A 13,571-nucleotide genomic window follows, 5' to 3' on the forward strand; every position below is an offset into this window, starting at 1 on the left:
AGTGATGGTATAACAGATTACTCTGATTTAAAGACGTGTGGATGTGTTGATTGACCAACAACATGCCATGTTTGGTAGACATAAACAATAAATGAAGGTACCCATGATGAGCCAGCTGTTCCTAAATTGTGGTATGTTGATGTTTTCAACATACTATACTGACTTCATGGTGTCTCTTTCCTCTCTTCTCCCCACAGGAGGGCTAGGACATCTGACATCAATGAAGACGGAGGCTTCTTGAGTTTCTGGAAAACTTAAGGTGCTGTACTCTGACTTTTTTCTGATGTCTTCAACATACTATACTATGTCGTTGATTCTGACATTTTCAATAGACTGTACTGACGTTATGGTGCCTTTTTGTTCTTTACTCCCCACCTGAGTGCAAGGACATCTGCTGGAGGAGGTCAAGGACATCTGCTGGAGGAGTTCAAGGACATCTGCTGGAGGAGTCCAAGGACATCAATGAAGACGTCGTCTTCTTGAGTTTCTGGAAAAATGAAGGTACTATACTATGTATTTTTTTCGACATACTATACTGACTTTTAGTCATTAGTACTCAGTCATCAAGTTCCAAAATTAATGGTGTCTTTGTCTTCTTTTCTCTCCTTAGCAGTGTAGCAAGCCCCCCTCTCCCCTGGCTAGCCACCCGCCCCAGAGTTAGCACACTTAAGTAAGTATGCTAAGTATACTTTGCTGCATTGTTGAATAAAATATTTGTATGAAACTTAAAGTATTTGTCTGCTTTCTTTTGAAGTGTTAGTATTAACATGATTAATACTTCCATTACTTACCGTGTTCCCAGTATAAGGCCAGCTGATTCTGGCTTTAATCTCCATAACCCCCTGCATGTATTGTTCCGAAACACCGGGGGCATATGCCCCCAGGTCTCCAACTGCACCACTGGCCATCTCCAACCGCACCTCTGCTGCCTCCACTGGCTCCACCCTTGAGAGCACTCGAGAAATCACCTGCCTTCTAAGGGGTTCGATCCCAGTGCCACCCATCGCTCTCCCCTTAGTACCGAAGCACTAACCTCCACACTACTGGTGACACTGGCCCTCAGCGCTGAACCTTTGCTGTATTTGACTTCTTAATTTTTAAAAACACACCTTAAACTAACAACGCATAAGACCAACCATCCTCTATCTCCATGAGCTATGAGCCCTGATTACAGCTCTCTGCTTTCACTTCTTCATTTTTAAAAACACACCTTTAAACTCACTGTATGGCTCAAGACTTGAACCAACAACCTTCTGTTCTTCCAGGCACCGTTCTACCTCCATAAGCTATGGAATCAGATGAAAGCTCCCTGCTTTTACTTGTATTTGACTTTTTATTATAATATTTACTGTGATGTACTATACTTTTAGTATAGTACATAGTTTAAAGGTGTGTTTTTAAAAATGAAGAAGTGAAAGCAGAGAGCTGTAATCAGGGCTCATAGCTCATGGAGATAGAGGATGGTTGGTCTTATGCGTTGTTAGTTTAAGGTGTGTTTTAAAAATGAAGAAGTCAAATACAGCCAAAGGTTCAGCGCTAAGGGCCAGTGTCACCAGTAGTGTGGAGGTTAGTGCTTCAGTACTAAGGGGAGAGCGATGGGTGGCACTGGGATCGAACCCCCTTATTTTGAGGATATACTAATGGAAGTTTTAATCATGTTAATACTTACATTTCAAAAGAAAGCAGACAAATACTTTAAGTTTTATCCAAACATTTTATTCAGCAATGCAGCAAAGTATACTTAGCATACTTAGCGTGCTAGGTGTGCTAAGTATGCTAAGTGTGCTAAGTGTGCTAAGTGTGCTAACTCTGGGGCGGGTGGCTAGCCGGGTGGCTAGCCAGGGGAGAGAGGCTGGCCCGGCAGCGGGGGGGGGAGGGGTATGATGGCCCGGTAGCGGGGGGCCTGCCCGGGCAGCGGGGGGGGGGGGCCCCAGTCTGCTAAATAATACTAATACTGATACTACTAATATAAATACTAGTACTAATACATACAATTTACATATATTTACATAAAATCAGAAATGTCCTCATGTTTGTCAGAAGCTTAGGACGCCATGGTCTTCATTGATGCCGTGGCTGTTGTGGGGGGGGGGGGGGGGCTCGCTGCACTGCTGAGGAGAGAATAGAAGACAAAGACACCATGAATTTGGGAACTTGATGACTGAGTACTAATGACTAAAAGTCAGTATAGTATGTCGGAAAAAAATATATAGTATAGTACCTTAAGTTTTCCAGAAACTCAAGAAGACGACGTCTTCATTGATGTCAGATATTCTTGAACTCCTCCAGCAGATATTCTTGGACTCCTCCAGCAGATAATCTTGGAGTCCTCCAGCAGATGTCCTCGGACTCCTCCAGCAGATGTCCTTGAACTCCTCCAGCAGATAATCTTGGAGTCCTCCAGCAGATGTCCTCGGACTCCTCCAGCAGATGTCTTTGGACTCTTCCAGCAGATGTCCTTGGACTCCTCCAGCAGATGTCCTTGGACTCCTCAAGCAGATGTCTTTGGACTCCTCCAGCAGACGTCCTTAGAGTCCTCCAGCAGATGTCCTCAGACTCCTCCAGCAGATGTCCTTGGACTCCTCCAGCAGATGTCCTCAGACTCCTCCAGCAGATGTCCTCTGACTCCTCCAGCAGATGTCCTCGGACTCCTCCAGCAGATGAGGATGTCCTTGGACTCCTCCAGCAGATGTCTTTGGACTCCTCCAGCAGATGTCCTCGGACTCCTCCAGCAGATGAGGATGTCCTTGGACTCCTCCAGAAGATGTCCTTGGACTCCTCCAGCAGATGTCTTTGGACTCCTCCAGCAGATGTCCTCGGACTCCTCCAGCAGATGAGGATGTCCTTGGACTCCTCCAGCAGATGCCCTTGGACTCCTCCAGCAGATGTCTTTGGACTCCTCCAGCAGATATTCTTGGACTCCTCCAGCAGATGAGGATGTCCTTGGACTCCTCCAGCAGATGTCTTTGGACTCCTCCAGCAGATATTCTTGGACTCCTGCAGCAGATGTCCTTGCACTCAGTACGCCATCTCTCTGCCAATCACAGAGCTGCACAGTTGGGTTGGTCGTGTGCGGGTCTGTGGTTGGGTGAGCAGAGGTGTGACATTGACCCTGCAGCGTGTCAGGGTGCTGCTGCGTCAGATAGCTCGGTAATGAAGTTGGTCTTTCAGCTTGTGTCCTGTCCCCGGAGTCAAACGCTCTGCTGGAGTATTAAAGAAGCACTTCAGTCCTGCCTCCGCCTCTTTGTGGAACATTACAATATATTTATTCTAAACTTTTCTTTATGTTAAATGTATGATGATTTTTATAACAGTTAATTAATAATCCTTTTTTACAATTTAATTCAATGTACTGATTGGACTAGAGGGGTAACACTGAACCGACATGATCAACAGACTTTACTAGTTTGGTTTTATTTGTAAGTTTGTCGACAAAATATACAATGTCGTTGTTTTGTATATTATCTTATTTTATCTAGTTAACATTTTTCTTTGTATTCATGCATATTTAACTAATCCCTCCCCTTTCACACTGTCTTTTGTTCTGCTGTCCTATAGCATTAATTGGAATGATTTCAGTCTGTCTGATTTATTCTGTTGTTTTTTATAACTATATTAATGATATCATTTTATGTGTCTTGGAAATATGTGTATGTAACCCACATGTCCCGTAGCCTCTCTAAACACCCTGGGACTCTGCGTTGTGTTTCTTATGTGATGGGGTGTTGTGCACAGGGAGGAAACAGGACACAGCAGATCGGGATGGCGGTGGAGACACTCAGCTGGGGTTTATTCATGCACACTGGCAGCTCTCCTTCGTCCACCTTGCATGGAGGGAAATCAAACGTGAGTTACATGCTGAAACACAAACAGGTCAACAGACTTCTCAACCAACCCATTAGCAACATAAATTCCCTGTTTGGGCGCTTTTAACTCTGCAAAGTATAAAATGATCCCCCACAACTCACACCGCTCCCCCACAAGGGACACACAATCAATCCCTGCGCAACAGCGACACCCAGTGGCCTGTCAGGGCTGCTACCACATTTACATGAATGGTGACCAAACCGTTTGAGACCCACTGAGATAACTCAGACTAAAGTTAACTCTCTAAACTCTGGGAGAGTCCTGTACCTCACTGAGCTGTAGTTATCTGAGCCTCTCAATCTGACAGGAGAGGACTCTCCTCGACCTTGTTCTAGAAACAGATCCTTATATCCGTTAGCGCAGCTAGCTCCAGATGCTAACAACAACAATTCAATTCATTCACGAGGTATGACGCTCTGCTGTCCGTACGCTTCTCCATGTTTGGGATTGCAAGAATATATCATACATTGACTTTATCCAGTTTGAAGACACATTTTGCTGCAGAGTTTGATTAACTGACGGTTTACTCACATGCTGTCTACAGAGCACATGTGATGCATTCAGCCTCTGCAGTCTCTCTGCAGGACACACCCCGGAAGTATCATCGTGCAACACCTGGCATAGAAGCAGCGTGATGGCGCCGGTGTGGATACACTTGTGGGCGTTTTACCTTCACTGCTAACAGCCTGCACATTCTGCTATCCCGTCAGCGTTGGTGAGTAAATACTGTTAGTAGACAGTGCTGTTGGTGAGCGCGAGAGTCAGGTTAGCTCCCAGTAAAGCACACAGTAAAAGTCCTGCAGTGAAAAGGTGACTTGATGTAGAATGGCTGGATTTAGAGTCATATTAAGTCATAGTTTAGAATCGTGTGACAAATATAATATTGTAGTTTATCATAAACAATCATGTTGATGTGTCCTGAGAAAAGATATGTTTCATTATAGATGGATAGAAGTACTTTATTGATCCCAATTTGGGAAATGTTTTCGTTGCAGCAGCATAAAAATCACATTTTTAATATTTGTTGTAATTACAATAAGATAAAATAGCTTTTAGAAAGAAAGTAAAACAGATGCTGATAAATAAATCCCTGAAAAAGTTTAAGATGTCTTAAACCAGAATAATCCTAATGCTGTCCCTCTCTTCATTTCTCCCCAGGTGAGTGCAGAGTTTCTGGACCAAACCTGAGGACAGCCGGGTTTCTTCACATCATCCTCGTCCTCTTCTTCCTCCACTCGTGGTAAAGTATGATATTTAAAAGTCTTGGTAAGCGCACACTTTTAAATGTCAGCAGAAAGTCCTAGGATAGTAAAAGCTTTAGAAATACCATAATAGTTTACCATGCCATTAGTAATCTGATATAGTGTCGGAAAAAGTCATAAATATAGCAAATAGAAAACCATCATAAAAAGTCATTAAAGGCTCACAATTATTTCATTGAAGTGTAAAAAAAAAAAGATTTAATTTTTGGTAAAAAGTCAGAGCTAATGATATAATATATAAAATCATAAATAATTTTAAAGAAATGTCTTAAAAATGTGAAATTTCTTTATAAAATCATAAGAAGTGTTAAAATAAATCAAAGTTTATTTTAGAAGTCATTAATTAATGACTTCTAAAATAAACTTTGATTTTTTTAACACTTTTTATTTTTTTAAAGGTGATATTGACTTATTATGTTAAATAAAACTTCAACCTATTATTCTTTGTATTACCCGGTGGCTCACCTGGTAGAGCAGGTGCACAGTGAGCCAAAAAAGAATCCTGGCAGCCAGGGTTCGAATCCCCCCTGCGGCTGCACTGCTGCTTTCAGGAACCAAAAATACAAAAAAAATACAAAAAAAAAAAAAATTCTCTTTTTCTGTACTTCCTTATCCTGACCCCTACTTTACTCTATCTGAGTCCTGCCTCTCCTTCTGTGTCTGCCTACGACTGCCTGCCTGCCACTCCTTCATGCCTGCCTGCCTGCCTACTATGTCTGCCTGCGTCTGCCTGCGTCTGCCTGCCTGCCACTGCATCTGCCTGCCTCTCCTTCATGCCTGCCTTCCTAATGTGTCTGCCTCTCCTTGCCTGCCTGCCTGCCTGCCTTCCTACTCTGCCTCACTGATCTACCTCTGACCTATTGTAACTATCTGCCTTGTTCGGTATTCGAACCCCGTACACTTAAGTGGTGGATCTGAACTCGACACGGGCGCCTACGTGCCGCGAACAAACCCCTGAGGCCACATACATGTACATGAAGCTCTGCTCTCCGGGCACATTTAACTTCTCCACTGAGTAAAGCACTTTAAAAATCACTACAGCTCACAAAGGATTTGAACACACAACCTCAGGTCTACTGACCTGTCACTTAACCCTCTGAGCTATTTGTCCTGAGAGACAGAACCTTCATTTGGTAAACTCATTCTCCACTTTGGGTGTTAGACTTGAAAATGCCTGGATGTCCCGGGATTCGAACCTAAGACTTCAGCTCACCAGAGAAGTGTCATATCACACTGAGCTATTTCACTTGAGGCAGTTATCAGTTGTTTGGTAGGATTTGTCACAAAGAAAATGTAAAATAGGAAATAGAACAAGTCATAGTTTAGTCCATCCAATAAAACTGTCAGTGAAGTATTTCAGTAAACTGTGCCTCCAACATTTGTAAATGAGAAACTCTTCTCTGTTCTTTCTTCCATCATTGTGGATGTTCTACCTGAAAATCTGTGCAAATAAAGAGGATCGAACCCAGAACCTCCAGTCTTCAAGGCAGTGTTTTATCCCAGTGAGCCATATGACTTCAATGAAGTCTGTTTCATTTGGTAATCTTATTCTACATTTTGGGTTTTGAACATCCAAAACATTTGCACCTTATGGGGATCGAACCTGAAACCTCAGTTCTTCAGAACAAAAGTGCATCTCACTGAGCCGTTTGACCTGAGAGTTTGGCATGGTGTTCAGTAGCCTGTCATACAAAGTATATCTCAAATAGTCATAGTGTAGTCTGTCTGAGAAAGCACTAATAGTTTAGTGTGTCAAACAATTGAGGCACAAACACATGTGAATGAAACTCTCTTCTCTTTCTTATTTCAGTTCATCATGTTTGATGTTTTAGCTGAAAAATCAGTGCAAATAATAAGGATTGAACCCAGAACCTCCAGTCTTTAAGGCAGTGTTTTATCTCAGTGAGCCATTTGACTTGTGCAAATTCATGTTTCGTTTGGTGATCTTATTCTGTACTTTGGGTGTTGGACCTGGACTGAAATCGCTACCTCATGCACACCCCCCTCCCCCCAACTTTGCGTGCACACCTATGCTATACAACCCTTATAAAGCTACATTATAGTTTGATAAAAGGTACTTGACCTCTTCCTTAAAACTCACTGGAACTCACAAGACTCAAACCAAGAACCTTCTGGTCTACCAACCAGTGTTCCATCTCCATGAGCTATGGGTCCAGATGACAGCTCTCTGCTTTTACTTGTATTTGACTCCTTCCTTTAGAGGCAGACACCTTAAAAGTCACTGGAACGCAGAAGGTTTGAACCCACAACCTCCGAACATCGAGGCAGCTTCTTATCACCGTGAGTCATTTGACCTGACAGAGTTGGATGTTCCTTTGCATATTTGACATTTTCATCTCAGGGTTTGACCTCAAAAGACACAGTCCAAGCTCTTCCTGGTGAATGAGACATACTTCATGGTCAGACTTGAACCAGTGACCTTCAGGTTCCCAAGCAAAGTCCCTACAGACTTCGCCACCAAGGATCCATCAAAGGTGTTCTTTGTTATTAGTATAAGTCCTCATTCAAAATCTAACGCAAGTAAAAGTAGAACATCAGAATATACTTAAAGTACCAAAAGTAAAAGCAGTACTCAGGGAAAGTACAAGTACCTCCAAATTGTACAGAGGTACAGTACTTGAGTAAATGTACTTTGAAACCATCCTCCACTGGCTATAACTCAGCTTACAGTTACAGTGTTTCAGTCATTTCATGTAGTTTTATTGTTGTTGTTATAAAGTGACAAAAATAACTGTAGAAAAGGAATTCTATCCCCCCTGACTGAGCTCAATGTTTACATCATCCTGCTCTCATCTTTTGTTGCCTCAATCTATTGACCTATTGTATTTAGCCACCTTGTCCGATACTCGAACCCTGCACATGCTAAGCAGCGGATCCGAACTCGACACAGGCGCCTAAACGCCGAGAACAAACCCAATCAGCCACCAACTCATGTACCAGAAGAGCTGTTCTCTGGGCACATTCATCTTCTTCGTTTAGAGTAAGCACTTTAAAATCAGTATACTTTACAAGGATTCGAACACACAACCTCAGGTGTTCCGACCGGTCACATATCCTCTGAGCTATTTGTCCTGATACGTTATTGTTCCGTAGAGCTTATGACTCCTTCATTTGGGTTTTTGGACCTTAAAGACGAGTGCACCTGAAAAGCTTTGAACCCACAACCTGCAGTCTCACAGTATGTACCCTATCCCCCTGAGCCATTTGATGTGACAGCTCCACCTTTATACCTGTGCAGGTACCTCTATATGTCAAACATATTTCAGGATGAAGAGGTCCAGTTATCGCTGTTTATTCCCTCCAGTCTCTCTACTGTTGTATCTGTCAGCTGGTGAAGTTGTGAGCTGTTGTGCATCATCCAGTCAGCTGGCACTAAATTAAGTAGAGTTTCTGACAAGCAGAGGGGGGGGGGGGACACTAAACTGGCATGATCATACTTACTATTTATTTATTGTTTTGTAAGTTTAAAAAAAATAACATTCATTTAATTTGATCAAACTGAAAGTATGTCATCACGAAAAAACACCTTCTTTCAAATAAAACTAAATTCAAGTCATTCAAATGCATTTTAAAACAATACATTCATCAACGATAAAAACACACTCAGGATAGAATACCAGCATTTGAAGACATATATAGACAGATCAAAATACAATCAAATGGAGAGAGAGCTGATGGCACCATGTCTCCTCTATCAGCTCCTCCAGGTGTAGCTGTAGTTGTTCATGCTGATGTGGCTCAGAGCAGTCTTTCCCAGGGTGGAGGGCTGCTGCAGCTGCTGGATGGAGGCAGGATGGAGGCCACAGGCAGTCAGGTCCAGGGAGCCTGAAGAGCTCTGCAGACACAGGAGTACAGTGAGTGACCACCAGGTGTAGCTACACACACATCATAGTCACGGGAGCATTCCTGGGATCCAGTGGGTGGATAATTGTGGAGCAAATTTCATTGCATTTCTATACATTATATATTACTTTGAATACTTAAACAAGTGTTTGATGGGCAGGACACTTGACCACCTTATAAACCCTCATGAGTATCTCAACTGCTGTGAGCAAGTGGAGCAATACAAGATCTATCAAAATGTGCTCCTTCCATTAAAAGGCACTCTTACCTGCGGCTCCGTGGTATGTGTGTTCATGACAGCGGTAGGAGTGTGTGTGTAGAGAGCAGTGGAGAAGTTTCCCTTCTGTGCCGGCCGGAGGAGGGTGGTGATGGTGTGGAGAGACGAGGGGAGGATAGGTCCTGAAGGAGAAAAATGACACGGTCTCTGTCAAACAGCTCGCTACCATTTCCAGCAAAATGATGGAGATACGAAATGTGTTAAAGGAGTACCTGTGATCTCCAGACTGCTGATGCTCTGATAGGAACCCCCAATCTGGCTCTTCACATTCACACTGCGAGCCTAAAACACACACACACACACACATTCAGTCATATGCAGACATAGCAGCATTTGTGTGTGTGCGATTCTCCATACCTTCAGTGTGTGCATGGTGGCTCCTCTGAAGGCACTGGGGGCCAGAAGGGTCGGGGGTAACCCAGCCTGGGAGCCCGCTGCAGCCACCAGACTCTTGCAGTTGATGAGGAAGTTGATGAGGGTGAAGGTGTGTGTTCCCTCCACACACACCACAGACTCCGGCTTGTGGTCCAGGGACACGATCTGACCCTCCTTTTGCCTGCACTGGGGTCAAGGAGCTTTAACTACAGATATAATGCATTGAAGTAACAACAGAGTGGAGTCAGCATGTTGGAAGCAGACAGGGTGACTGACAGTCGGGCTCAGCAGTAGGAGGATACAGTTGGATGGTGATGCTGTCGGGCTTCTTGATTTGGTCCTGGACCCCTATCTCCTTCAGCCAGGAGAAGTCGCCGTCTTCATCATCGTTGTCTCCGTCATTCTTTCCTTCGGCCTCCTTCAGCTCAGAACACCTGCAGATCAATAAGAAATTATATAGGAATAAATAAGTGATAGTGGTCTCTAGACTCCCTAGTCTGACATTGCAGACAACACACACACACACACACACCCTCTGGTTGCATTAGTGTACACTTACTCCTGCTCCTCCTCCTCCTCTCCCTGCTGCGTGTACTGTTCCCTGCTCTGTCTCCTGTCCTCCACCAGGGGAAGACTGAACTCTATACCTGCACAGGGACACAACAGGGAGGAGTCAACAACGGAAATCCAGATCATGCAGTCACAAAACAAAGTCTGTATATGCAGAGAAGATGTTTGTACAATTAGAAAAAAATAACAATGGGGGGGGGGTTCAAATCTAATGATGCACGCGGATTTTGATGAAGAGCTGTCTGGGCATTTCCAGATTTGATTTGTCAACTTGAATAAATATCTAAATGGTAAGACTCACCTTCAGCCTTCATGGACTCTCTGAGACCCCGGGTTGTGGGAGAGATAAGGGCGGTGATGCTGCTGGACCCCCCCACTCCTGCTGCCCTGAACAACACTGTGAACTGAGAGGAGGGGGAGGGAAATAAGCAGAGTTGGTGAGAAACATACCAGTTCATACACAACAGTTATACATTATGAAAAGCCACACCATGCATGTTTCTCCCTCCTTTATAATGTGATCAAAGCGATTCAAAACAGCAGCATGTACCTGATACGAGCAGAGATAGAAGTACGGACACAGCTTGGTCTTCAGCAGACTGTAGAGGGAGGACAGACTCACCGACCTGAGAGAAAACCAGAGTCCCACGTCACAAAAAGGTCACAAAACAGTTTCTGTAAGCTGCCGTTTATCCAGCCTCACCATTCGCTCATGAGACTCTGCTGCAGGGCGCGGTCCTGGGCCCATGGGGTGCACTTCCCGGTGAAGCTCCTCTCAGCGTTAATGCGGGGGAACAGAGAGAGCCAGGGCAGGGAGGGGTGCTGCCAGTACACCAGGCTCTGCTGGAACGCACAGCGCAACTCCGAGCACGACCGGGGATCCTGCAGATGCAATGACATTCATTTACATGCCCCTACGCCTGCTTAGCTGCTGAAGACAATCATGTTCCCTACTTGGTGTTGTTGTCCTTCTTTCTCTACATCGATAAGTTAAGTTAAAAAAAAAAACATGTGGACAACGGCTGTAATGTCATACGTAAGAGAGACGGTGGTGAGTCTACCTGCAGACTGTGCGGCAGCGTGCTGAAGTGAGCTCTGAGGTGCTGACTCAGCCCATGGGCTTCCTCCTGAGCTTTGGGGTGCTCGGCCCAGGACAGGGTGAGGGGGGAGGTGAAGAGGAGGCGCGTCTTCAGGCTCCAGTCTGTGGGAAACACTGTGCACACGGGGGGAGCGATGGAGGCAGGAGCAATGGCCTGGGGACTCTGGGAAGAGACATTGAAAGAAGTATTTAAACAAGTGGCTTAGAACATCCCAAAAGATGTAAGGCATTTGTATGGATACGATTCATCAGAGGGCAAAACATCCAGATAAGGATCCAACCTTGATGAGTGGACTCACGACATCTTCCTCCTCTTCTTCAAACAGAGAGTCATCTTCAGAGAAAGAAAGACATTCCTGCAGCAGAGGACACAAGAGTACAGATATCAAACTGTCGGTCAAAAAAACAAATCTACTATATTCGTTGTATCTTTTTCTTGAGCCTTTCCTACGGCTCTCCTTCTAGCTTGAATCCGACTGGTAAAAAACCATGTGCCTTCTGGTGCTCTGCTCCCACCATCACCTGTCTCCAATATACACTTTACACCTGGTACCCCCAGTGCCCACACATTTCAAAATAAAAGCATAGAAACCAATTTAACTCGCATAAATAACAAGATAAAATAATATGATATTGCACCACAACATTAACCCTAATTCTGATTCTTATTATTATGTGGCTAAACAGACTATTCATGGTTATATACAAAGGCTAATAGATTGAACTACATATTTCATAACAGCTGTGCAGCTTGTGTTGGTGTGTTGCATTAATATTAGATGTATAACCGACCTTGCTGTAAACATCTTGGTGCTCGTGTTTCTCTGCCTCAGTCAGCCTCGCACTGAGAGGCAACACTGCATTACAGTCCGTCTTTGTTGACATCTCCTCCTCTCCCTCCGTTTCTGTCATTTTCTTTATCTTGCACCGGTCCACAGCTTCCGCATGTCCGTCCTCCTTGTAAATGAGACATTTCTTGCTGGGACTGTACGTATTTTCAATGTTTGCGAACGGGTTCCTGCGCTTTATTCCACCTCCGGGACGAATATGGGGGTTAAAAAACGGCCCCGGGGAGAAAGGCCGGACTCCTGCCGGCGACGAGTCGCTTTGTCCGGCAGTGGAGCCCTGTCCGCTCGGGCTGGAGAAGACACTGGCGTCGCTCCGGGTTCTTTTCCTCCTCATTCGCATAATTTCAGCCGGTCGCTTGAAGTTGGGCGAATAGCCTGCCGGTTTAGACATACTGCAGAACAATAGTTTATCTAAAATACTCGAAAGTTTACAACAAATGTTAAAAACACTGCCACCGCTGTAACGTTTTTTAGTTGCGCCTTCCGCACTATACAAATTTGGCGCCTAGCGTGCTGACGTCAAGCGTCACGTAGGTGTTGCGTTTGGGTCACAGAGAGAAAAATGGAATTTGGAGTACTCACCAGAGAATGAAAATCTATCACTTTCGGAATTAAAACTCTAAAACAGTTCGACAATAAATTACATCTTTAATAAATATATAAAACATATATTGTCTATTAAGTGTTAAGAATTAGGAAAAGTGAATGATATGCTCTTTCTTTTGTACGCAGTGACACAATCTGTCACAGACACCTGCAAAATTACCCAGGCCTCCCATGTTGAAGTTGCTGTACCATTACACACAGAATCACGAGCTGAAAACATCCAGAATAAATACTGTAAAAGCCATAACTTGCTTAGAAAACAATCATCTTTATGATCATATTTAAGTTTATGCCCTTTTGGTCTTGTGTTTGTAGGTAATTTGACTTGAGAGCAGCTGCAACAGCAAAGCCTTGTGAGTCAGCGTGCATCATCATGCAAAAATGTGCATTGATGACCACAGAGAACAGTGAACTTCCCTAGTACAGCTGCCCCCCCCCTCTCCCCCAACACCTCTCATTGCAATCTCCACCTCTGTCCTTCTGTCACAGTGATTAATAGGACATTATGTAAATGTTTTCCCGCTGTTAATTTCTCCCTCGTTTATCATTACTCTGGTTCATCAATCACATCTGAACCTCAGCAAGGCTAAATGATGACTGCTGTTAGGAAATCAATTCTCATATATGTTGGTAGTGAAGAAGAGGGAAAAGTAGTGCCTTTGCATCAAAAGTCAGGTTTGAATTGATGGCTTGTGACCTTAACAGGGCTGCTGAAATCATGGCATGTCCTCGACCCCCAAATGAAGATGAATTAGGCATTGTGAACTCCATTTAGGGAAGAAAACATACTTATTGTAATAAAA

General features: G+C 44.0%; 2 protein-coding genes and 2 long non-coding RNA genes across 4 annotated transcripts; 1 reads left to right on the plus strand and 3 right to left on the minus strand.

The window, feature by feature from the left end:
• Positions 1–1,709: 1,709 nt before the first annotated feature.
• On the minus strand, positions 1,710–3,387 carry LOC134861178 (uncharacterized). The gene is made up of 3 exons (XM_063878206.1): positions 3,354–3,387; positions 2,222–3,017; positions 1,710–2,111 (listed from the first exon to the last, which is right to left on the minus strand). Exons 1-2 carry the CDS (start codon positions 3,385–3,387, stop codon positions 2,266–2,268), a joined length of 786 nt encoding a protein of 261 aa, XP_063734276.1. The 3' UTR covers positions 1,710–2,111; positions 2,222–2,265.
• Positions 3,388–3,484: 97 nt separating this feature from the next.
• Positions 3,485–4,392, minus strand: LOC134860658 (uncharacterized). The gene is made up of 2 exons (XR_010165269.1): positions 4,135–4,392; positions 3,485–3,824 (listed from the first exon to the last, which is right to left on the minus strand). It is a non-coding gene; the product is annotated as an uncharacterized LOC134860658 (long non-coding RNA).
• Positions 3,964–5,342, plus strand: LOC134860659 (uncharacterized). The gene is made up of 3 exons (XR_010165270.1): positions 3,964–4,273; positions 4,412–4,582; positions 5,026–5,342. It is a non-coding gene; the product is annotated as an uncharacterized LOC134860659 (long non-coding RNA).
• A 2,774-nt stretch (positions 5,343–8,116) lies between these two features.
• Positions 8,117–12,655, minus strand: LOC134860654 (protein downstream neighbor of son homolog). Its single transcript, XM_063877425.1, has 12 exons — positions 12,107–12,655; positions 11,596–11,670; positions 11,277–11,477; positions 10,919–11,097; positions 10,766–10,841; positions 10,517–10,619; positions 10,205–10,292; positions 9,948–10,079; positions 9,628–9,826; positions 9,483–9,552; positions 9,262–9,392; positions 8,117–8,985 (listed from the first exon to the last, which is right to left on the minus strand). The coding sequence occupies exons 1-12, from the start codon at positions 12,551–12,553 to the stop codon at positions 8,845–8,847; spliced, it is 1,842 nt and encodes a 613-aa protein (XP_063733495.1). The 5' UTR covers positions 12,554–12,655; the 3' UTR covers positions 8,117–8,844.
• Between the last annotated feature and the right edge of the window lie 916 nt (positions 12,656–13,571).

The sequence above is a fragment of the Eleginops maclovinus genome, chromosome 24, assembly GCF_036324505.1.
Source record: "Eleginops maclovinus isolate JMC-PN-2008 ecotype Puerto Natales chromosome 24, JC_Emac_rtc_rv5, whole genome shotgun sequence".
Classification (NCBI taxonomy): Eukaryota; Metazoa; Chordata; class Actinopteri; order Perciformes; family Eleginopidae; genus Eleginops; species Eleginops maclovinus.

Coding starts and splice junctions, on each gene's coding strand:
- LOC134860654 (XM_063877425.1), bottom strand. CDS start 12,553: ATGTCTAAACCGGCAGGCTATTCGCCCAACTTCAAGCGACCGGCTGAA. Junction 10,080..10,204: donor GAGGAGGAGGAGGAGCAGGA/GTAAGTGTACAC, acceptor ATTGATCTGCAG/GTGTTCTGAGCTGAAGGAGG. Junction 9,393..9,482: donor CAGCAGTCTGGAGATCACAG/GTACTCCTTTAA, acceptor TTTCTCCTTCAG/GACCTATCCTCCCCTCGTCT.
- LOC134861178 (XM_063878206.1), bottom strand. CDS start 3,387: ATGTCGGTTCAGTGTTACCCCTCTAGTCCAATCA. Junction 3,018..3,353: donor TTACCCCTCTAGTCCAATCA/GTACATTGAATT, acceptor TGGCGTACTGAG/TGCAAGGACATCTGCTGCAG.